The 24759-nt window shown below is 35.5% G+C and overlaps 4 protein-coding genes and 1 long non-coding RNA gene across 5 annotated transcripts in view; all 5 read right to left on the bottom strand.

The window, feature by feature from the left end:
* Positions 1 to 5840, bottom strand: part of LOC141532416 (uncharacterized) — a 29631-nt gene extending 23791 nt beyond the window's left edge. Inside the window, exons 1-4 of the mRNA XM_074250747.1 lie at positions 5742 to 5840; positions 5409 to 5561; positions 3673 to 4282; positions 1376 to 1894 (exon numbers count right to left, since the gene is read on the bottom strand). Of these exons, the coding sequence (XP_074106848.1) occupies positions 1376 to 1894; positions 3673 to 3780 (627 nt within the window). The 5' untranslated portion in view covers positions 3781 to 4282; positions 5409 to 5561; positions 5742 to 5840. The remainder of the gene's footprint in view (positions 1 to 1375; positions 1895 to 3672; positions 4283 to 5408; positions 5562 to 5741) is intronic.
* LOC141532415 (uncharacterized) lies at positions 3821 to 5846 on the bottom strand. Its single transcript, XM_074250746.1, has 2 exons — positions 5742 to 5846; positions 3821 to 4282 (listed from the first exon to the last, which is right to left on the bottom strand). The coding sequence occupies exons 1-2, from the start codon at positions 5844 to 5846 to the stop codon at positions 3821 to 3823; spliced, it is 567 nt and encodes a 188-aa protein (XP_074106847.1).
* Positions 5847 to 5978: 132 nt separating this feature from the next.
* LOC141532337 (uncharacterized) lies at positions 5979 to 13659 on the bottom strand. The gene is made up of 3 exons (XR_012480075.1): positions 13181 to 13659; positions 11137 to 11176; positions 5979 to 6243 (listed from the first exon to the last, which is right to left on the bottom strand). It is a non-coding gene; the product is annotated as an uncharacterized LOC141532337 (long non-coding RNA).
* A 2610-nt stretch (positions 13660 to 16269) lies between these two features.
* On the bottom strand, positions 16270 to 19840 carry LOC141532414 (uncharacterized). The gene is made up of 2 exons (XM_074250745.1): positions 19796 to 19840; positions 16270 to 19719 (listed from the first exon to the last, which is right to left on the bottom strand). Exons 1-2 carry the CDS (start codon positions 19838 to 19840, stop codon positions 16270 to 16272), a joined length of 3495 nt encoding a protein of 1164 aa, XP_074106846.1.
* Positions 19837 to 21192, bottom strand: LOC141532413 (uncharacterized). Its single transcript, XM_074250744.1, has one exon. The coding sequence runs from the start codon at positions 21190 to 21192 to the stop codon at positions 19837 to 19839; it is 1356 nt and encodes a 451-aa protein (XP_074106845.1).
* Between the last annotated feature and the right edge of the window lie 3567 nt (positions 21193 to 24759).

Raw genomic sequence — 24759 nt, 5'->3', positions numbered from 1 at the left:
AATTTTCTATCGCATTTTGCTTAATTTTGCATAATAAAGAAGTATATAGTGCTTCTGATTTAAGAGGATTCTTTGATTTGATGGTATGACTTACACGCATTTTCGTTTATATTTTTTTGTAAGGTCCAATGAAACTACAGGACTTTAAAGTTGTCATCAGTTATTCATAAGTATTTTTAGGATATACGTATACATTTTTTAAGGGAGTATTCTAGTGTAGAATTAAAAAAAAATTGATTTTTTTTATATCTTCAAAGTTTAACTATTTAAGAATATGTCTACGAGAGGATTTTTGAAAATTTTAATTATTTTCGGAGCTATAGACAATTTACTGACCCGGCCTCCAAACTGGTTCGGTTGGGTCTAGTCAAACAAAAGACATTAGGGATTCTCCGTCTACCTGAATCTATATTTCTCAGTTAAGCCTTTTGTCCTTTATATATATATATATATATATATATATATATATATATATATATATATATATATATACGCGCGCGCGCGCGCGCGCGCGCGTGTGTGTGTGTATGTGTGTGTGTGTGTGTGTGTTTAGTGTGGAATGGCATATTAAATAAAAGTAAGTTTAATATATCATTTCATGAATTTGACAGCGAAAAACTTTACGCGAAACTTTAAATGCGTTTTTCTCAGAACAGACTTTTTCAATATATTTGTCACGATTTCTCGAGTTCTACTCGACCGATTCACTTGAAATTTTCAGAGAATCTTCTTTATAGACCTCTCAAGAATTGGAACTAGCCTCATCCCCAAATTTCAATTTTGTCTATTGTTAAAAAATTCGAGAAACTTAAAAAAATGGTAAAAAAAACCTTTTTTTCAAACAGTCGCCATTTTGTTAAAAATTTTTTTTGCCACTCATCGCTAGTTCAGATTCTTGCGACATCATTGCAGATTAATAATCTTTTTTATTTTTTCATTTCAAATGACTAGGAGGGTTGAAATCATCTCAAAACTCATCTGCCAATTTTTTGACGCCCCCCACTTCATCAGCTGCCAGTTTTTAAAATTTTTTTTTTTATTTTTATTTTTTTCTGTACTCTTGCAACATTAATAAATAACTGATAAAAAATGGATAATAAAAATATTGATTGTTTTTTTTTTAGACACTTTAAAAATATCCTAACATTCATGTCTCTACACTAGAATATCCCCTTAATGAATATATTTATTAGAACCGAGGTTATAGAGCTCTGAATGAACTGTTATCACAAGAAAATTTTGAAAATTAAATTTTTTATCGATTTTACAACAAAAAAATTTCACGTTTAAGTTTTATACGTCAACTTGTTGTTAAAAAAATTTTTAAATATTTAAAATTACAGTTTAATGGTTTACTTTGTTAACAACTATTTACCTTGTGCAGTTGTAGTAAGGAATCGATAGTTGTCGTTCCGATGCTCGATTCATTTTCATTTCCACGTTTATTGTTGGAATTGTTTCTAAAAAAATTACTGAGTACTTTTTTCCTTCCCTCAATAATGTGACTCATGTTCGAAGATATTTCGTTATAGTTATTTATTGACTCCACAGCTGCTCGTAATTCTTCATTGAAAGGTTGTGGCGACTGTTTTTCAATCAATGTTTCGTTTAAAGCATTTACGATGTTTTCATATTCCAACATGGCAAAATTATCGTCTTCTACCATGTACACAAATGCTTCATCCTTTACAATGACTTCTTGTAACGATATATCAGTCGACCAGTCAGTGAAATCCATCGTCATTTCAGACTTAATTAATTCGTCACAATTATGTTGATGTTGGGAAGAATCCAAATCGACATCTTTTGGATCATCTCGCTCAAAGTCGTCAGGCATTCCAACAATTAAAGGATCCACGCTTTCCATAATTGTTTCATCCTCACTGTCAACAACCTTAAAAAAAGGTAGATTCTGTATTTATTAATAGCATCATGAGCAGTTATGTATTTTACACAAAGAGAAATGAATAATTTCAAAAATTTTAATTATAATCATTATTGAATAATTATAATAATAATAATTATAATTATTAGGGTATAATTATAATAATTTTAATTATAATGTTTATTTAATTGATACTAGCCTTGTAATGTTATTGACTAAAATTAATTCATGGTAATAATTACTATTACAATAGTAATAGTTATCATAATGATAGTGATAGTCATCATCACGAAAATATTAGTAATTACCATCTTTAGAATTTCAATTTTTTTGTTAATTTACAACAGGGTTACCATTACTATCTTCATGATAAATATTACTACTGAGATGGTAACTATTACCATCAATTACTTATAGTCAATAAAATTCCTAGACTAATAAATACTAAACAATATAATAATAATTACGCAATTATTTATTTCTTTTTGTGTAATACTAAATTATAAACATTTTACGGAATTAATTCATTTAATAGAATGTATCTGTTACTTATGTCTTTAAATATGACGTTTAGTCTATTTATTTTTAAGATTTGTTCAAAGTATTAACTTCGAAACGTTAATTTCTGAAATCTACTTCCAATCTTAAGGAGTCATCTGGTTTGACGCTCTGATTTTTGAGCATTTTTTTGGGATTTTTTTGTAAAGACCGACGAAGAGATAGAACTTTGAACTTTTTACCATTTATTTATACATATTTCAAGAATATAGAGTAACATTTTTAGCTGAAAACATCAAGCAGAATTTAAGATATAGTGGTCTGAATACACCTGTCTCGAAAAAATTGACGCGCCCTTCCTCCATGATATCAGCTGTTTTACGAGGTTTTTAATCAGTATACTTATAGGACTATAGGACACCGATTGGACTACGATCAAATAAAATTTTTTTTAATTTCTATTTTTTTGGATCAAAAAGTTAACAAAAAAAAAATTAAATTCGGATCTTTTTGTTCCAAAGTCTGTCAAAAATGAAATTTTCAAAATTTTTTTGGAACGATCAAAAAACTATTTTGAGAATTGGATTTTTGACAGATTTCAGAACAAAAAGTCTAAATTTATTTTTTTTGTCAACTTTTTGATCCAAAAAAAGTAGAAATTAAAAAAAATTTTTTTTAATCGTAGTCCACGCGGTGTACTTTCAAGTATACAGATTAAAACCCCGCCCGTTTTTTTTCTTTCAGATAAGCCGATCAGCTGGTATCATGGAGGAAGTGAGCGTCAATTATTTTCGAGGTGGGTGTCTTCAGACCACTATAACTTTAATTCTATTTAATATTTTCAGCTGAAAATTTAACTGTATATTCTTGAAATATTTATAAATAAATTGTAAAAAGTTCAAAGTTCTATCTCTTCGTCGGTCTTTACAAAAGAATCCCTAAAAAATGCTCAAAAATCAAAGCGTCAAACCAGAAGATCCCTTTCACCAATTGTCCTTCATTTCTCTACTTAGCTACGAGCGACTTGCAAAATACCCCGCCCCTTGACACAATCGCCAGAAAAACTGCTGAAAACTTATAGTAAGGGTACAATAGTTATTGGTTGAAGTACTGAGATCACAAAAAAAACGGTGTCTCAGAAATTGGACATCTTCGTACGATCTATTGTTGTTAGCTAGCCTCGTCACATTTTTCATAACCAGTCCTCAGAGCAAATCATGTAATCAAATTTTCAAAGTCTCTATCGCTTTTTACTTTTTTTGTAAATCAATATTATACTAATTTATTACCTGGTCGTTTTCAAAGTCCTCCTGAAGCTTTCTCTTGACATTGTCCAAATGGCTTCTATCATTAGACATATCTATATCGAGGTCAGATCCATCGACTACAGTAACCATATCGTCATCATCATAATCATCATCATAATCACTGTCACTGTTAGTCACTGTTATCAGCTAACCCTGGATTATCTTCAATCTCGATTTTAAAAGACTCTTCATAAAAACGCTTGTAATCTTCAATTACTTTTCTCTCCGTATGATTAACATATCTATTCCAGCGTTCTGGAGTAACTTGCGATAAAGCTTCAGACCAAACTTCCATCGCTTTCTCCTCAGAATAGTTACATTCTGGTGCAAAATGGGCATCATAGTAGCGCTTGCACTGACCCCAAACCAATTCGATAGGATTGTAAAAATAACAATACGGAGGTGTTTTTAAAATCTCATGTCCACTTTTCTGGATTAACGAATCTATTTCATGGCTTTTTGGTTTCTTGTAATTCTGACACAACATAAGAAGATCATTTTTAAGAGATCTTTTGTCATGCAGAATTTCATTGTCCGTTAACCAATCAATCAACTCTTGCTTATTCCAGGAAGATACCGGTTGCTTTTCTGACTAAAAAATTAAGCTGAGTTAATAACTTAAGCATTATATACTTAAGAAAACAGATAAACAAAAACCATTAAAAAATTTAACCATGCAATAAAGATTATGTTTAAAATTATGATGAAAAAGTTCACTAACAAATTAGTTGTTAATTATAACTGTGATAATAATTCCATTTCATTAAATAAATAATATGACAGACTGTAGTATCCAAGTGTTTAAAAGCGGTTGATAGTTAATTTTCAAACAATTTTGTTCATATATATGTAGGAGCAGGAAAAATATTTTGTTGTAAATATTTTCTATGCTTCTACTTTAGTAAAAGTATTCGGTTTAAGTATTTTTATTTTTAGTTGCAAGGATAAGTGGTTGTAAATTTAAGGATTAGACGAGTAACTAGTATTTCTGACATGCTGTCGCCAATACTAGTACATCGATTACATTACCAAAATACAATTACATCGATTGTAGTTTAAGTGCGAGTGACAGAATGAGCAAGAGTGTATGAAGTATGCAAGTATGCTGTTTAGAGATGGGGGTGAGAAGGGACCGAAAGGCCCAAGTAATTTTAAAGGATAGTTTTGTAAGTTAGTCTAATACTACCCAGGCTAGTGAGCAGTTGTATATTATTTCCCTTATAAATAAGTCTATTATTATACTTTTATGAATATCGTCTCGTGCTGTAATTTCTTTTAATTAATATAATCTAAAAATCTATATTCGACATATAAGAAATAATTTATCATTCATTTATGTTTTAATCGTTTTAAAGATTCCATTTGTTGTACAAGTATGATAGAGATACTTCCGTTTTACCAATAAAGGGCGAGAGAGAAAAAAGTGTAAGCCCTGCTTAAGCACAAAATGAAATAGATGTTAACTTAAAAGCTATGAAGACAATAGTATATTACACACCTTGGGCAGTAAAATAAGAAATTTCTCAAATTACATGTAATTGTCGACCGAGGCGAAGCCGAGATTGACTAACATGTAATCTGAGGCCTTCCATTTGTATACTTCCCAAGGACTGTATACTATTTTTCTGTATAATTGTGTTTGAATGCGGTTTCCTCATGCATCAATAATCTCAAAAAATGAACAAACACACTAATTTTATATGGTTAATTATTCTCACCATTCCATGAACTATTTGTTGATGGGTATTGCAAAGTTAAATTTGATTGCAATATTATATCGAATTTCATAGTGAGCATAGAAATCCATTCTTACGTCTGTTCAATATTACAGCAGTATGTCAATAATCACGTATTTGCTACAGCTAAACTTCCTGAATAAAAAGTTATTACAATATCTATGGTAAAGCATCCAGTAGCTGTTCAGGAACCAGTACCTGCCCACTCTTTGTATTTGTATATCTATATTCAGAAATTCAGGTATACAAATACATGGCGTTAGTAAGTAATGGATCCTGAACAGTTGCTGGGTATTTATATGTCAATTATATTACCTGCGTGGAGTGGTAAGAGGCATTGTCCATAACGATTACCGATGGTTCTTCTAAATTTGGCAACAATTTTTCGGTCAACCATTTTTTGAACATCTCCGCGTTCATGTCACCATGATAATCATCGTATTGTTTGGGTTTTTTTTGAGTGTTCACAATCAGAGAAGCGCCATTAACGAAACCATCTCTTTCTCCTGCATGACAAACAATATATCGTGGCCCAGTTGAAGCTTTCTTTACCGAAACGCTTCGAGTGCTAAAATCCTGCCACTCATGAGTCTTCCCGGTACCATTGCAGAAAATCTAGGTTTCATCTTGGAAAATAAAGCGTTTTTTTTGCTCTAAAGAATTTTTATATTTTCCAAGATATTCAATCCGGGCCGCAATGATGTGTGGTTGTTCCACTAGATACCGGTTGTTGTTCCTTTTTATGTGTTTAAATCCAGAGTCATGTAAAACCTTACGTAAGGTTGAAACCTTCCCATAAAAAGGAATATTATTTGCTCTGCAATAAATTGAGTTTAATTTTATAAACAGTTTTGAATGCTAATAGTGAAATAAATATAAAGAAATGAGGTCAATGTGCTCCTTGCGGTCTTGGGTCCATGATGTTTACACCGTCTCTGTAAATACACTATGTATGCAAAAATAGTATATACATTGACTGTACAACGTGTATGTAAGGTTTCCTGGGTTCATTCATGAGATTTTAATGTGACAGTGAAGAGGACCAGTGTTCGATTCGACTGTGCATCCAGCATTTTATTTATTCAAATAATATCAGAAATAGAATTTTGTCGCCAAATAATTTTTTTTAAAATACCTATTTTTAAAAATATATACCCGGGAAGAAATGATCAGATCTGACCATGCCTGTTCATGTATGATCAGGCCTGAAATTAGATATAATCGTGCCTATTCATGTATGAAGGGTTAAATACGCTCATGTCTGTTTATGTCTGATCAGGCCTGTTCATGTCTGAAGCGTGGAATACGCTCAGGCCTGTTCATGCTTGTCGATGCTTAGATAAGTTAATTAAATTTACCCTATGGTAGGTTATAAATGATAATCAAAAAACTTTTATTTATTGAATAGTAATATATACCGTTTATTGATAACTAGCTGTTACCCGCCCGCTTCGCTGGGCAATTATAGAATTGTATTTTTCGATGTAAACTTAAAATTTGATTAGAGTATTGTTTTGACTTTCACAAATTCTAAATTTCATCGAATAAGCATATACCTTTTATCTAGGAAATTATTCCAGCTAATATGCATTGTAACTTTCAATGTGCAATCACTATAATGTTTGCGTGGCCTTTTTTTCAAAAATGAATAATAATTGACACGAAGAAAAAAATTTGAAATGAGAATTTGGAGTCTATAGGAGCTATAGCTTGGAAATTAAAAATTTTTGATGTTAGCACCCACCTTCGCAAACCCCTGTGAGATGAGCTATCGTAAAATTTTCCCATGGACTTCTTCTACATCTCTCACAGAAGATTCCTACCAAATTTGGAGTCGATAGGAGCAATAGTTTAAAAACAGGAATTTTTGATTATTAACGCTCCTACAATCCTCTTTGGGTTAGAATATCGTAAAATTCGTTCATAAATTATTTTTTCATCATTTATTATAGAAAATTCCTACAAAATTTGGAGTCTGTAGGAGTTATAGCTTGGAAATTAAAAATTTTGATTGTTAATACCCACCCCCGCAACCCTCTGTGAGGTGAGATATCGTGAAATTTGTTTATAGATTATTGGAGTTGATAGGAGCTACAGTTTAAAAACTGGAATTTTTCATTGTTAACGCCCCCTTGAACCCCTTTGGGGGTGGAATTTTTTAAAATTTGTTCTTAGCTGACCTCTACAGGGCAAAAGTATAATTCCTATCAAATTTCAATTTTCTAGGTCCGATGGTTCCCGAGATATCGTGATGAGTCAATCTATCTATAGCACAGTTCCTATATATATCACACACAATTTACCATTTTATTTTTAATCATTTAAATCAGTATAATCATTAAACAATATCAACATTAATATTTATGTTATATTTATCTGTTTTATGATATAATGGAGTTTATCCTTCATGATCATTTCAATACATATTAGCTATTTCAGTTATTAATGATTTAGCTATTCTTTCTTAAAAAAAGTATGATTATGAATTCCTACTGTCCCAACAATCAATCGATGAAAATCCATGTATTTGCCTAACATTGTGTAGAATAATACTGTTGAATAATAATTGTATAGAATATTAATATTTAGTAACTTTCTACTTTTATTCTAATCATTCCTCTGAATTTAGTTTATAACCGAATTTATTATTACAATTTATTCACTTTAACAGTTGTTTTAGCAACGGTAACCATTGCAACTGTGATCATGGCAACTGTGATCATGGCAAAGGTAACCGTGGCAACGGTAACCATGGCAACGGTAGCCATGGCAACGGTATCCATGGTAACGGTAACCATGGCAACGGTTGATTAGCGTGGGTGGTTGCGCTGGGGGAGGGGGGGTGAGTTCTATAATTGATGGGTGCCACTTGATGGGTTTCTTAGATTGGCGAATCAAAATGACATTTTCTAAAAAAAAAAGAGAGAGAGATAGGGAAGGGGGAAGAAGTCACGGGAGGGGAGGGGAAGAATGAGAGGGAGGGGAGGGAGTAGCATACGTGATGGTAGACGAAAAATTCATTATAGCTAGGAAATGCGTAATATCCGTTCTTAGTGAGCGTCTACATCACGAATGGAGTAAGTATGCTAAATTTCAAGTCAATCGGGCGAATAGTTTCGGAGATCTCGTGATGAGTAAGTGAGTGGTATTTCGCTTATATATATATATATATATATATATATATATATATATATATATATATATATATATATATAGATTATTTTATTTTAGTATACCAACTTAATAGTTAATCTATATTTCAATCTATAACGGTAGTAAATACTTTCGTAGACGTTGGGTCGTTTCCTTAGTTTCAGCTTATCGTATATAGCAGATTCTTTTCAAATTTTGAGCTTATAGGAGCTACAGCTCGGAAATTTAAAAATTCAATTGTTAACACCCACCCCCGCAACCCCCTGTCGGAAGGGATATCGTAAAATTCGTTCGTAAATTATTTTTACATCACATACACAAAATTCATACAAAATTAGGAGTCTGTAGTAGCTAGAAGTCGAAAATTTTTAATTTTCATTGTTAACGTCCACCCCCGCAATCCATATTGGGAGTAGATTGTCATAAAATACGATCTTAGATCATTTCTACATCCCATAGAACAGATTCTTACCAAATTCTTAGCCTTTAGAAGCTACAGCTAAAAAATTTTAAATTTTCATTGTTAAGATCCACCCCCGCATTCCTCTGTGGAGTGGGATATCGTAGAATTCGTTCATAAATTATTTTTACATTACTTACACAAAATTCATACAAAATTAAAAGTCTGTAGGAGCTAGAAGTCAAAAATTTTGAATTTTTATTGTTGACGTCCACCCCCGCAATCCATATTGGGAGTAGATTGTCATAAAATCCGCTCTTAGATCATTTCTACATGTTGCGGAATCATTCAAACCTTCCCGCAACAAACTGGTAGCACCGAGGCGCCGCTACACAAGCGCCCTCGGGTGTTCTACCTCAACTCAACTGGCTCACCGGCAAGCGGCCATACTCCTCATAATACGTGCTAATTGTACAGCGTACACACGCATTACCGCGACCAGTGCATTTTTTGTGTATTTACGAAATCATCAAGCTCATCCACTCAACTTTACTGAAGTCAACTACAGCATCGCTACTCATCTTATTCACCAGCAATCATTGGCAACTCAGGTACAATTAAGTATTTCTTGTAAATCATCTGAGATCACTTTATCACAATCCATACTCACATGCTCCCACTCTCTCCTACTCATTGTCACATGGCTACTCATGTGTCGCTCTCTCTCATGCACATGTACAACAGTCACCTACACTTTCTATCTAGCAACGATATAATATTACAATTGCTAATAGACATTCGTCATCATGCGGCAAAATCAAATGCCGCATTGCAGATGTTGCTTGGTGGGGATTGGGGGTGACTGCTACCTGCTCTTGGGCCTGTCGGCAATTCCGTGTTCAACGTTCTGGGTTCTATCTCGGATCCCGAGACTCACGTACTCCATTACACTCATCAGTTTAAGGCTCATTCGCTCGCACTGTGAGAGTTAACATATTGTTAGTTGATTAATAATCCAGTGACTCTAACTTATACAGCTCATCCAATTAATCATCATTGTGAACTCCACAGATTCAAGCTCAAACTCTCACTACACTTGAATTCATTCACTCTATCAATCATTACACTCAATCAATCCAATTTATACGCTCATACTATGACTATTAATTAAGTGTAATTAATTAATCGTCTGGTGAACCTAATTCTGCAACATTACTCATACTTCTCGCTCACAATTGCTAGTGTTAATTACATTGTGAATTAATTAACAGTTCAATTGAAGATCAACTTTCTACAACTCATGCTCAGTCTAATTAATATGCATTAATTAATACAACTCAATTAAACTCAACCAACGCGTACTCATGAATTAATGTAATAATTTCAGTTCAGAATAAGTGTTCAAAGTGCTCAATATTTGTAATCTACTCAAGCTCTGTACAACCAAAACTACGTCTGTGATTAATTTTAGAATAAATACTATTATAACCACGAATGTGTCTCCTCCATCTTTTAACACCTGGTCCCGGCAAATAAATATTTAATGTTAAGACAATTATCTTACACTACATCACATATAGGAGATTCCTACCAAATTTGAACTCGATAGCAGCTATAGGTTAAAAATGGGAATTTTCCATTGTTAACGCCCCCGCAACCCCCCTTGTGGGTGGAATTTCGTAAAATCCGTTCTTAGCTGACCTCTACTCGGCGAAAGGAATAATCCTACTAAATTTCAAGTCGCTACGCCTTATGGTTCCAGAGATATCGTGATGAGTCAATATATAGGTGGAAATCTCTTATATATATATATATATATAGATTTACAAATTTATTAACTATCGAAATTGATGTATATACACTGAACATATACAAACATTGTTTCTTAGCATATTTGATCCATAGCATGAACAGGCATGGATAGGTATGATCATTTTTCCCGGGTTAATTTTTTACCAAAGTACAAAGAATTTCCCACGGATATACAATGAATACAACGTGTACGAATAAAACAAATACACGGTGTATGTGCAGTATATACACCGGAAGCTCAAGGCCACAAGGAAATGCTTTAATCTAGCACAAATATACGTAAGTTTATCAGATCAACTAGGAAGAACGAAAAAGAATAAATGAATGATTTATTAAAGATCATACCTTATTTGCTGGAAAAGTTCGACTACCGTGATTGTCTTTCCTATAAAATATTAAGCAATGAAAAATAAAAAATATCAAGCATAAAAGTTAGAATTACTACATTATAAATACATCATAACTCTTATAGGCAAGTAAAAAATGAAGTATTGCCCAAAACTTTGATATAAATAGACTATTCTGACGATTTAGAAGAGACATTAGGAAACGAATGTATTCATTTACATTATCAACTCAAAGATTCTTCAGCAAATACGGGAGATGTACGCTCTGCAGAAAATATATGCTATGTATTACTTTCATATAGTCTTCAAGATGTATATCCAAATGTTGATATTGCTTTACTTTTTTCTTTTTTTTTTTTTTTTTTTTTTTGAGTATTTCGGCTTCAAATTGTTCAAGAGAAAGATCTTTTCCTACTTTAAAAGGAGTAAAAACCTATTTACGGACAAGTATGGGTCAAGATAGACTTAATGCTCTTGTATCACTGTCTATTAAAGCTCAACTAGTCCAAAAAATTAATTATGATGCTATAATTAATATTTTAGCGCGGACCAAAACCAGGAAAACAAAATTTTTAAATTGATTAATATTGAAAATAAAAAATTTTTATTTATTTGTCTAATGTTTATTTCTTAAATATCTGTAATATTTATTAGTTATAATTAAAAATTATATTCCAACAAAAAAATTTATTTAAAATTAAAAAAAAAAATTGTTTCAAAAATAATAAAATGTATTCTAATATTAAGGGCGGCGCGACAAACAGGGCCTAGCGTGGCATCGGGCCTGAATCCGAAACTGTACATAGCTAGCAACGATATCCAAAAAAAACGAAAAAAGAAAATTTTCTCTAAAGCATACGTTTCGACCGCGAGAAAAATGTTGAAATCAATTTTGATAATCTTATATTCAACCGGAATTAATTTTTTGAAATATAATCCCTCATTCCATTTCAATCACAAATTTATAGATAGGTACACTGTAAAAAATTTTTTGGACTCGGTGTGGTGTAAGTGATTCGGTGTAAAAATTTTTAATACGGACGGTGTGAAAATCGCACTAAGTGTAACGTTAAATTTGAACGGGGTGAATCTTCAATTTTACACCATCAAGCGTGTAAATGTAATATATTCAAAAAATTTATCATTAATTAATATAATTTGATTGTTTAGTTTCAGGTTTGTATGATATTAGATTATAAATATAAACATGTAGAAATAAATATTAAAAAGTATATATTTTTCTATACTATGCTATTTTACGGAGTAAAATTACATTTTTATGGTAAAATTTATCATGACTTTTGTTAAATGGCACTGTACTTTTTTAACTATTGACGTTTTTAAAGATATAATCTCATCCCGATGTTACACTCATCGAGACCTTTCATATGAATACCCACATCAATTTTTCATATATTTATATACATTGTATATATAAATATATCAAAATGCATGTGGGTACTCAAATGAAAGTTCTTGATGAATGTAAGATCGGGATAAGCTTATATCTAGAAAAATGTTAACAGTTAAAAAGTATAGTGCAATTTAACAAAAGTCATTTTTTAATGAAACAAAATTTTATTTATTAATCGTTCACAAATCACGGCATTTATATAGTGACTGTAGGGTTACTAGCAATAGTTATAAAACTTGCAAAGTTATAAATAATAACACGGAATAGTGTAAAACAGTCAATTACACCGTGTTAAATTTACACGAGTGAAAATTTCACTCGGAGGAAAATTTATACCGACTTTTAACACTTACACGACTGTGTAAAAGTCTCTGGGTCCAACGTTTACACCAAAATTTTTTACAGTGTAGTATTTACTAATACTAGATATAACACGCTCGCTTCGCTCGCCTTCAATCATTTAAAAATCCCGCTACTATCTCAGTCGACCAATCAACAACCGAATAAAATGGTCACAGAAGTGACGTAAAACGATACGACATCCGGCCATAAACTTTTCAGAAGTGGATTTTGAAATAATTAAGAATATTTTATTGTAGAATAAAGATTGTGTAACAGGGTAAATTACCCTAAATCGATAAGTCGCCAGATTTCGATAATTAGTCGACTCAGCACTGGCGCGCCCCGATCTTCGGGGTCTTCCGTTTAGTAATTAAGAGGGGGGGTGGAATGGGTAAGTGCTCGGGAGTCGGAGAGTGACAAAATCAGAAGAGGTTTGATAGTCAGCCGCACCGGTCACTACTCAATGAAACAGCAGGTAATTATTTTTTTTCGCACGTGAATTTTCGGAACGCTGCGATGATTTTTAATAAGATTGTTTTCCCAATCTTTTAGACAATATTTCTAACATTGGTTCTGTTACAGGAAAAACTGAACTTAGAGTGAGGACAATTCCCCGGAGTGAAACAGAATCTAACAACCGGTACCTGGAGGACTCACCACGGTAGACAGACATCGTGGACGTAGTAAGACAATTACCCAGGTACATTATTTCATTCCGTGGGTGGAAGATAGACCGCGGTTTGTACTCGGTCTATCATTCCTCTTCTTTTCCTTTTTATTCAATAAATAAATCGTGGAACATTTGCTAGTTTTTGGATTGAGTGATTTTCATGGGGGTTTATACCCGAGGATTACTCAATCGACCTTGCGGGGAAAATTTTAATATCTAAAAGTTTTCAATCAATCAACTAACATCTAAGAAAATTCATTAAATTAATTTTTCAATAATTAACTGAGTAAAATTGATTAACTTTTGTCATTGAGAAAAATAGATAAATTTTTATTCGTGGAATTTTCGTCAAGCGTCAGTTTTGTGTCGCATAAATTCCAATACCCAACGTCAACCAAGACTTGACTAGCGAATGTTCTAGCAATTGAATTTGACTATTTCGACTCGTGTCGAATTTTTATAATTGATAAAACGATCAGAAAATCGTTGACAATATTTTATATTAAGAATTAATTAGTGGGATTGTTATATTTGGAATTTATTATTGAAAATAGGATAGATCGGAAAATTATTAAGTATTAATTGTTAAGAATATTATAGTAAGAATTTATTATTGAAAAACAATACCGATCGAAAAATATAGTAAGAAAATTATTAATTGAGAATATTATAGAGTAGGAATTATTAAGAAAATTATATAGTGGAAAATTTATCGAAAATTAATTTATATTGTAAAATGAATTATATCACGTGGAAATTTAGTAATTTTTGGGGATTAAGTCCGTGAAGTAGTTAAATTAAAATTACTGAATTTAATAATTATCGACGTAGAACATTAAGTCCAAGAAATCGGTTAATTGAGTCAAAAATTTGTTACAGTAAAAATTTAGTCAGAATTAGTTAATTAAACTTATGTTAATAATTTTGAAGTGATTGCAAAGGTTTATATTGTGATTAAGTTAATTCTAGGCATTAAGCCTCTGGTTCTATAGAGATTAGTTCAAAGCTATTTGGAAATTGGTTGTAAATTGAAAATTGTCGTTAAAAAAAAAATACTTATGATTGAATAATTTGAAAAAATATTGTAATTAAATTAAAATCCTTTTTTCAATTTAAAATTATAAAATCAATTAAGCGAAGTGTGGGTTATGTGTGTGAAGAATTGAACGGGTTATGCGTGATAGAGAATGTTAATAGTGTTAAGTTCGGTAGTCCTGTGGACTTAATTTTAAGTAGAAAAGTGTGTAAGTTAGTTAGTTTTGATCGTCCGGTGGACGTTTAATTTTAAGTTTAGTTCTAAGACAGGTGTGGGAGACCGTTTGTTCGAAAAAGCCCAATTAGTTCTAAGACAGGTGTTGTTCGGTTATAATACCGGCACCTTCTCTCAAACTTGGGTAGGTTTCTTACAATTGTAATTGTTTGGTGGTCTTGAAAAAGACCGATTGTTTTTGGACTACTTAGTAGTCCTGAGATGACTTGTTAGTCACACGCTCTTAAATAAGAGCCTTGAGTAGTCTTGAGAAGACTTAGTTGGTTAGTTCTGAAAAGAACTGTTTAAGTTTTAGTTCTAAAAAGAACTGATTTAACGATGCCAGTCGGCTGGTGTATTTGAGATGATCCGAATTGGTCCGATTATTGAGTAGTGGATATACAAGCTTTGCTCGCTTGATATCCAAAGATACTGCACTGTATTATAAGCCTTGCTCGCTTACTGTAGATTCTTGATTGGCTTCTTCTTCTTCTTCTTCTTCTTCTTCTTGTTCTTCTTCTTCGCTCAGTGGATGGAAGTGGACTGTGGTTAGCTCTCCTCGCTGCCTCTTTTTAAACAGTTTGTTGATTTGAGAGGGGATTGGATTCGGTCAATTCACTGGCCCGGCAGCTCCGATGAACTATGTGGGGGTTTCGAAGGTAGCGGCCCAATAGCAATTTAGAATAATTTCCCACTATAATAGAGTAATTTTCCACTAGCTCTCTCGTTAAGGTCCGTGCTTTTGTCAGTACCATGACTAGCTCTCTAGTCATGGTCCGTGCGATTTTTGATGCTAAATGATGATTTTGGCTTTTTTCAACATTCTCCCCCCCAAATTCTGCAGGAATGCAGAATTTCAATCAGACGATTCTTGGTGAGGAGCTAGTGGGAGAAGAGCTAACTTGACAATTGGTCGAGTAAGAATTGATGTAGCGGTCTTGAGAGTGACTACTCGAGTAAGTCCATCTTTTCCAGGGTGAAGTTGGATCACTCTCGCGAGAGGCCATTTTGAAGGAGGAAGTCTTTCATCTGTTATTAAAACTAAAGACTCTAGTTTGATATTGTCTTTTTGGTTGCGCCACTTTGAGATGGACTGATGTGCAGATAAGCATTCTGCTGACCATCTGTTCCAGAATTGTTGGAATCGTTCCTGTATTCTTTGGAATTGGGATAATCTTGATTCGTTCACAGAAGTTAGAGATGGTTCAGGTATGGAGTTGAGCGCAGCTCCTCGAATAAAATGGCCTGGAGTTAGGGCTGAGAGATCTTCTGGATCATCTGATAAGGCACTGAGAGGTCTTGAGTTGAGTACTGCTTCAACTTGTGCTAGGAGAGTAGAAAAATCTTCAAACGTGAAGCTGGTTTCTGATATTGATGATTGGAGATGACGTTTGACAGATTTCACTGCGGCTTCCCATTTTCCCCCTATGTGAGGTGCTCCTGGGGGATTAAATTTCTAATTTGTGCCATCATTAGTGAGAAGACGTTGAAGTTCTTTTGATTCTGAAGTAGCCTTGGAGAAGAGACGTTTCAATTCATTGTCAGCTCCTTTGAAATTAGTTCCACAATCACTATGTAGTGTTTTGCAGATTCCTCGTCGACTAGAAAATCTTCGAAATGCCTTCAAGAAGGCTTCAGTTGAGTAATCTGAGACTGCTTCAAGATGAATTGCTGACGTTGAGAAACAGACGAAGACTGCTATCCACCCTTTGAATTTCTTTGCACCCCTTCCTTGAAATGTCTTTAATGTAATTGGTCCAGCGTAATCAACTCCAGTAGTTTCAAAAACTAATGATGGAGTCACTCGAGATGACGGTAGAGGTGCCATGAGTTGTTGTGTTCGGACTGCTCTGATTCGGGCGCAGACTAAACAGTGTTGGATAAAGGACTTGATAGGAGCTCTTCCTCCTAATATCCAACATTGACGTCGTAAGTGCATTAGTGTGAGTTGAGTTCCACCGTGGAAAGTCCGAGCATGAGCATCTGCGATGAGAAGTTCAGAAAGTTTACATTGTCGAGGTAAGATGGGTGGGTGCTTGCTATCATGATCAAGTTTAGAATTTTGGAGGCGTCCTCCAACTCGAAGTATACCTTGATGATCTAATCTTGCAGTTAGTCTAGAGAGGGCATGAGATTTTGCTAGGGGTTTTCCTGATACTATGGTGCTGATCTCGGATGAGAAGTATGCTTGCTGAGTTGCTTTTATCCAAAATAGTTTTGCTTTCTCTAAGTCTGCTGGACCAATTGGAGATGTTGATACGTTCGAGTTGGGGATTCGTTTGAAACATGAGATGGCTCGTTGACATAGTGCTGTTATTCGTAGTAGCTTGTTAAGGCCTTTGTGAAATGTTTTTACACATGGAAGATCGATCAAGTCCCAGATTGTTGGTTGTATTACTGCAGTTAAAGAGATGCCAGGTCGTTCTTCGAGATCTTCTGTTGGAGATGGAGCTACTGAGATTGGCCAATGTTCAAGAGATTGAGCTAACCAAGGTGGACCTGTCCACCAGAGATGATGACTAATTAGTTGAGACGCGTTTAGACCTCTTGAAGCACAATCTGCTGGATTAAGTTTACCTGACGTGTATCTCCAACTTGCATTTGGAAGTGTTTGATGAATAGTTGAAACTCGGTTTCCAACGTATTCTTTCCATTTCATGGGGTTATTTTTGACCCATGCAAGTGTTATTGAAGAGTCGGTCCATAAAAATACTGGGACATCTTGGAGTTCTAATGTAGATTGCGTATGTCTTATGAGATGGGCGAGAAGCACTGCAGCTGAAAGCTCTAATCGTGGAATTGTTAGCCGCTTGATTGGAGCGACTCTAGTTTTTGAGCAGACTGGAGTGACTTTTGAGTTTCCTTTATGATCAGTGACTCTGAGGTAAACAACAGCAGCCATAGCTAGCTGAGATGCATCGGATAATCCATGGAGTTGTACTGAGTATGAATTAGCTTGCAGATTAATCCATCTAGGTATTCGAAGTTCGGTTAACTTTGAGATGTCTTCTCGAAACTTGGTCCATTGATTTACTGTATCAGGGCAAAGTTGATCATCCCAATCAAGCTTCTCAAGCCAAAGTTGCTGGAGCAGAATTTTGGCTTTAATGACCACTGGAGAGATGAGGCCGAGAGGATCGAACAGTTGAGCTACTTCTGAGAGAATTGATCTCTTGGTTATTACTGCACTTTCTGATATGGAGCTTTGAAACGTAAACTGATCATGAGTTGCTGACCAGGAGAGACCTAATACTTTTGATAATGATTCATCAAACGTGTGAAGCGATGACTTGTCCTTGGATTGAGATGTCGATGGAATAATAAACTCTTGTGTGTTACTTTTCCATTTATCTAGTGGAAGACATGCTGAAGCGCACATGTAGTTAAGCTGTTGAGCTATTGTGTTGAGCTGGTCAATTGAATCAGCTCCACCTGAGATGTCATCAACATAACTGCCTTTTAGGATTGAATCAACTGCTAATGGGTAACTTTCTTTTTCATCTTCTACTAGTTGGAATAATGTTCTGCAAGCTAAGTATGGTGCTGATCGAGTTCCATACGTAACTGTTTTTAGTTGATATTCTTGAACTTCATTCTGTTGGTTGATCCAGAGAATTCGTTGTAAGTCCCAATCATCTTGATGGACTTGAATCTGTCGAAACATCTTGACTATGTCAGTCATGAAGATGAATTTGAAACGTCTGATGAACAGCAATACGTCAAATATATCTCTTTGAGTTTTTGGACCAGCATGCTGAATGTCATTGAGTGATACTTGTGAGGTGGTTTTACATGACCCGTTGAAAACGACTCTGAGTTTTGTAGTAGTGCTTTGTTCTCGGAGAACTCCATGATGAGGTAGGTAGTAGACTTGTTTAGGTTCAGGAGCATCTTTTGGAACTGCTACCATGTGGCTTAATGTTTCATACTCATGCATGAAGTCCATATACCGCTGTTTAAGAAGTCCGTCAGATTCTAGACGCTTGAGAAGCCTTTTCAAACACCGATAAGCGATAGCTCTGGAATCTCCTAACTGTGAGGTTTCAGCTGATAGTGGTATTCGCACTACGTAGCGCCCGTCTTGATTTCGTGAGAGTGTGCTAGTGTAATATTCTTCACATTGCGCTTCGGCTAAGCTGAGAGATGTCTTTGTTTGATGTGGTACTTCTTCCTGAACCCAGAATCTTGTGAGGAAGTCTTGAAGCTCATCGTTTGTCACAGTATGAAGAGACCTGAGAGAGAGATTTCGTGCTTGAGATGATGCTGGTCCAAGAAAGGCCCATCCAAAGATTGTGTGAATAGCTAATGGCTCATCTGATTGCCCTTTAATTATTGGAGATCGTTCTAGTATTTGATTGAGAGTGTCAGCCCCTATGAGGATTTCAACGTGTCCAGGCTTCAGGAACTCTGGATCTGCTCTTTCTAGGTTGCTCAGATGAGACCAATGCTGGTCTGTGATGGAGACTGATGGAATCTTAGTAGTGATTTGAGACAGGATATGTGCTCTGAGATGGACTTGTTTATGTGAGATACAAGACTCAATGGTTAAGTTAGTTTGACCAAGAGTTTTGCTTGAAGACTGATTTCTCACGCCTTTGATTGGTATCACAGCGGCTAGTTGGTCAAGTTTTGCTTCTTTAACTAGCTTGGCTGAGACTAGTGTCAATTCTGATCCTGGATCGATGAGAAGACGAGTTGTATGTTTTTTCAAGTTAGGAGACACTACTAGTGCTTTGCAAGTAGCCAGGATTACTGCAGTTCTTGTGTTAATTGCTGACAAAGCGATTGCATTTGCCTGAACAGGCAATTGCTCTGGTTGAGATGACTTATTTGCCTGAGTAGGCAATTGCTCTGGCTGAGATGACTTGAATATGTCAATTGTCTGAGATGACTTGTTGATGATAACCTTTTGAGATGACTGCTTATATTTGGTGATGTTTGTATCAGTTTGAGATGCTCTTGATCTGAGATGTCTTCCTGGCTTGAGATGACTGCGTGGGTTTTGAGATGACAGCTGCCACCGTCATTGTGGAGCTGGCTTGTCTTCGGTCTGGGAATGTTGAGACAACGATGATAACTTTTCAGAGAAGGCTGTGAGAGATGTTGGCTTTTCCTTTGGTTTTGCAAACAATCCGTGCAACAATGTGTGATGGCGCTCTTTACACAGTTTGCAAGTTTGAGTGTTGCTGCACTTGTACAAGTTGTGTCTACCGATGCAGTTGTAGCACAACCGTTCGGTTTTCACAAATTGAAGCTTCTCAGCATCTGACTTTGTTGAGAAGTCTGGGCAGAAGGCGAGATAATGATTCTTGCCACAGTACTTGCAGGTGTTATTTAAGTCCTTTACCCATGGCTTGGTTTCTGGTTGAGATGACGTTCCAGGATGCTCAGAGATGACGTGATGAACCTTTGCTGGTTGAGATGCCCTTGTTTCTGATTTTGTCTTTCTTAAAGTGGTCTTGGACTGCTCCTCGATGCTTTCTAGAGCGCTAGCAGCACCAGTTAGAAAACCAGTTAACTGTTCTAGAGATGGATACTCCGTTGATGACCCAAGATGCATTTCCCAATCTTCGCGAGTTTTGGAGTCTAGGTGATGTGTCATGAGATGAACGATGATTGAATCCCACTGGTCAACTGGAAGTCCGAGAGCTTTCAGAGAGTTGGTTGATTCAGAAACGACGTTGAGAAGATCATTGAGAGTTGCTAATGACCGAACTCCTGGCGTCTTTAAGCGTAGAAGCTTGTCCAGTTGAGCTGCTATGAGAAGCCTTTTGTTCTCATACCTCTTGACTAGCATGTCCCAGGCTACTTGGAAAGAGTCAGCTGAGATTTTGATGTTTGAGATAAGACTAGCAGCATTTCCAGAGAGACTGTTTCTGAGATGGACAAACTTTTCTGCATTGGAGATGGCTGTGTTTTCCCCTATCAGTGAGACGAACAAATCTGAGAAGGCTCTCCAATCTCCGAAGTTACCGGAAAATGGTGGAATCGGAATCTTAGGCAATGATGATGGTCTGACTGCTGTACCTCCGATTAGACTTACATTAGCTAGGCTAGTTCCACTTGGTGGTTTAGCTGTTTCTAGCTCTGAGATTCTTTCTTCCAGGGCTGCTTGAATACTAACAACGCACTGCATAGCAGTTTCGTAGGCGTTGTTTTTGATGTAAGGATCGTCTGATGGGATCTCGACCTTAGACAGGATGATCCTTTCGTGCTCTGCCTCAAACTTTTCCCAGTTGGTCTTGAGCATCAACAGCTTTGCTTTGGCCACGTGAATGTTGAAAGATTGGTGAGTTTCGGCCTGAACTTCCTTTTGCAGAGACATGATGAACGCGTATTTTGACTGCTGCAGCGACAATCTAGCCTGAAGTGCTGACATCTTTGAGGATTTGAGTGACAAGACTTCCCGCAGCACTTAGTGCTCCGCAATGCGCAAAGTAGTGAAACCCAATCTCAAACAATGTTGTGCACTCTCAGAGATATGTCTGGAGATGTCACTTAGTACTACCCAAGCCGAGAGATGATTCGGCTCGAGGGACCATAAAAATGTTCGGTTATAATACCGGCACCTTCTCTCAAACTTGGGTAGGTTTCTTACAATTGCAATTGTTTGGTGGTCTTGAAAAAGACCGATTGTTTTTGGACTACTTAGTAGTCCTGAGATGACTTGTTAGTCACACGCTCTTAAATAAGAGCCTTGAGTAGTCTTGAGAAGACTTAGTTGGTTAGTTCTGAAAAGAACTGTTTAAGTTTTAGTTCTAAAAAGAACTGATTTAACGATGTCAGTCGGCTGGTGTATTTGAGATGATCCGAATTGGTCCGATTATTGAGTAGTGGATATACAAGCTTTGCTCGCTTGATATCCAAAGATACTGCACTGTATTATAAGCCTGGCTCGCTTACTGTAGATTCTTGATTGGCTTCTTCTTCTTCTTCTTCTTCTTCTTCTTGTTCTTCTTCTTCGCTCAGTGGATGGAAGTGGACTGTGGTTAGCTCTCCTCGCTGCCTCTTTTTAAACAATTTGTTGATTTGAGAGGGGATTGGATTCGGTCAATTCACTGGCCCGGCAGCTCCGATGGACTAAGTGGGGGTTTCGAAGGTAGCGGCCCAATAGCAATTTAGAATAATTTCCCACTATAATAGAGTAATTTTCCACTAGCTCTCTCGTTAAGGTCCGTGCTTTTGTCAGTACCATGACTAGCTCTCTAGTCATGGTCCGTGCGATTTTTGATGCTAAATGATGATTTTGGCTTTTTTCAACAGGTGTGGGAGACCGTTGGTTCGAAAAAGCCCAATTAGTTCTAAGACAGGTGTGGGAGACCGTTTGTTCGAAAAAGCCCAATTAGTTCTAAGACAGGTGTGGGAGACCGTTTGTTCGAAAAAGCCCATCTAGTCATTGTATCGTCATCGGAAGGTTCGTTTGTAAATATCGTTTATTTCGCAGTTATTCTCCGCTTCGTTAGATTATAAGTGTGTGAGTGAGCGCTTAAATTTGTTAAGCTTGTAAAATTTTTATTGTTAATAAATACCGGTATATTGTTAATTAAATTTTTATTATTCAACAGCACCTTCCTCCACTCTCTCTACCCTAAGATAAGTTTTCTCAGCTCTGGACCGGTTCCAGGAACCGTGATTAATAATCCTGGTGGCGCCCTGATAATTTTTATTGTTGTTAGTTTTGTTTAGTTATTTATAAAATTGATTAGGGGCTAACCTGAGCAGGTAAAACTGTTACATTGGCGCCCAACTTCTTAAAAACCCCATAGAGAGCGAATGGAAGTTGTTGAGTAATAAATTTTTGATTAATTAATTAGAAACATATTATTCAATCATTGGAAAAATTATTTTTTTATTACTCGAAAAATTTTTTAACTTAGAAAAGTGCGTTACTGAGTGTCGAAAAATTTTCTTTCTTCTAATTTTCCTTGAAATTCAAATTTTAACATTAATTTAATTCTTAATTAAAATTTTTGAAGAAAAAAAAAAAATCATTATCATTCAGCTAAACCCAGTAGCTTGTGGTAGTTTTTTTTTTTCTACAAGTCACAGCTATCTTGGGTACCAAAGAAAATCATCATAATATTCAAACCTGGTAGTCGAATTAAGTCGAAGTATTTTTCTTTCAATAAGGATTAAAATACTTATCGATTTTGACTACCCCGGGTAACTTTACTTCTCATTTTTGAGGAATTTACTTGAGAAAATTCGACAATTGCTTTTGAAAAGAATCTTAATCCTATTCAATTTAAAATTAGCAAAAATTCTTTTCTTTCATAGAGAATTATAATAAAATATTAATTGACAAAATTTATAAAATCCTTTTCATTGAACAAATTCTTTTGGTTTTCGAAATTTATTTCAATGTAAAATTTTCTTTTATTGTCTAAATTAAAATTTGACAATTGTATTACAACATCGTAAAGTACTTTTCAAAAGAAATTTTTACATATAATCCTCAAAAGAATTTTTATCCTATTTAAATTGAATTTAACAGTAGTTTCTTTTCCTTCATAGAGAAAATAATTAGTTATATCTTATTTGGAAAAATTATAAAATCTTTTTCTCTTGAACAAATTCCTTTAGGAATTTATCGCATTATAATTTTTTTTCTTCTTTATCAAATATTTTATATTACTTATTCTAAAATTAAAATCTTCAATATTGGATAATTGAATTACAAGTTTATTGTCGTGTTTCAACGGTGAGATCCTTCAGATTCGAGAAATAATTTTATAAATTTTAACACAATGTTACGTCAAGGTGGACCGAGAACGGGGTCTCAAGGACTCGAAGAGCCAGAAGCTGAGGCTTGACGACTTTCCTTCGGTAGAGGCCGGGGTAGAACATCACCGACTATTACTAATAGACCAGGATCCAACGTTGATCAGAGACCCTTGGGGGAGCCAGCTCAAGTACCCGGGTCAGGCGTCATGCCTGCGCCCATGGGTGAGTCGACTCACTTAAACCCGGGTTATAGACAATATGGATCCGCGGGAGTAATATCTTCGGTCCTGAACAACCAATGTATATCAATAAGCGAGACTCCAGGTACGAGTGGGACAGCGTTGTTCCCTGGAAATCAAAACATGGCCAGAATCAGCGATGTAATTCGAAGAAACACGATCACACCAGCTCCAACCGGTTCTTCAAACTCTTCATTACATTTTGGAGAGGTTGCTGATACGATGAACGGAATAATTGACGACATGGACCGTGAGTTCTCTTGGTTACAACATAGACTCCGAGGTGATCCTGCAACCATTCAAGCACCTCGAACACGACTTCAAGGTGTCGAAGAAGCCATAAGAGAGCGTGAGGCACGGGAACAGGTACTAAGAGACCAGTTAAGACAAGAACAAATTCAACGGGAACGTCTCGAACGCCTGCATCAACAACAAGAGCAGGAAATCCGTCAACTTCGTGAACGTGAACGACTGACTCGTGAGATTTACACAGGAACAGCGCATCTGGGAGTAAATTCGAGTTCTCCTTTATACCAACAGATAAATAATTAAGAGACTCGACCAATCGGCTTGACTTCTCGCCCATTGATCAACACAATAAATCATCAGGATTATCAACCAACAAATCTTGAACAACCAGACCGTTACCGGGGTTTCACACCAGGTAACACGTACATACCACAGGCTAATTATCCTGGGAATTGTCCCGATAATTATGCACCTAGATTGCCTGGAGGTGACTTCAACGGGGTGAACACCGACATTAGACCTGGACACATTTCATATTACCGTTGGAAGGAAATTAAGGACAGCATACAGATGTCCGGCATTTCTTTTCTTCAAAAGGGTATAACAGCTAATGACTTCGTGAACTCACTGGAAGCTAGAGCGAGACGTGAGGATTGGAGTAAACCAGAGCTAATGAAGGTGATCAGTTACACCCTGAAGGGAGCAGCAGCTCGTTGGGTGGACACGAACTATTA

Source organism: Cotesia typhae, unplaced genomic scaffold, assembly GCF_013202065.1.
Source record: "Cotesia typhae breed Kobodo isofemale line unplaced genomic scaffold, CoteBio_Ctyphae contig_59, whole genome shotgun sequence".
In the NCBI taxonomy this organism is placed as follows: Eukaryota; Metazoa; Arthropoda; class Insecta; order Hymenoptera; family Braconidae; genus Cotesia; species Cotesia typhae.
Note: the sequence above shows the minus strand (reverse complement) of the source record. Positions and strands in the feature narration are given on the sequence as shown.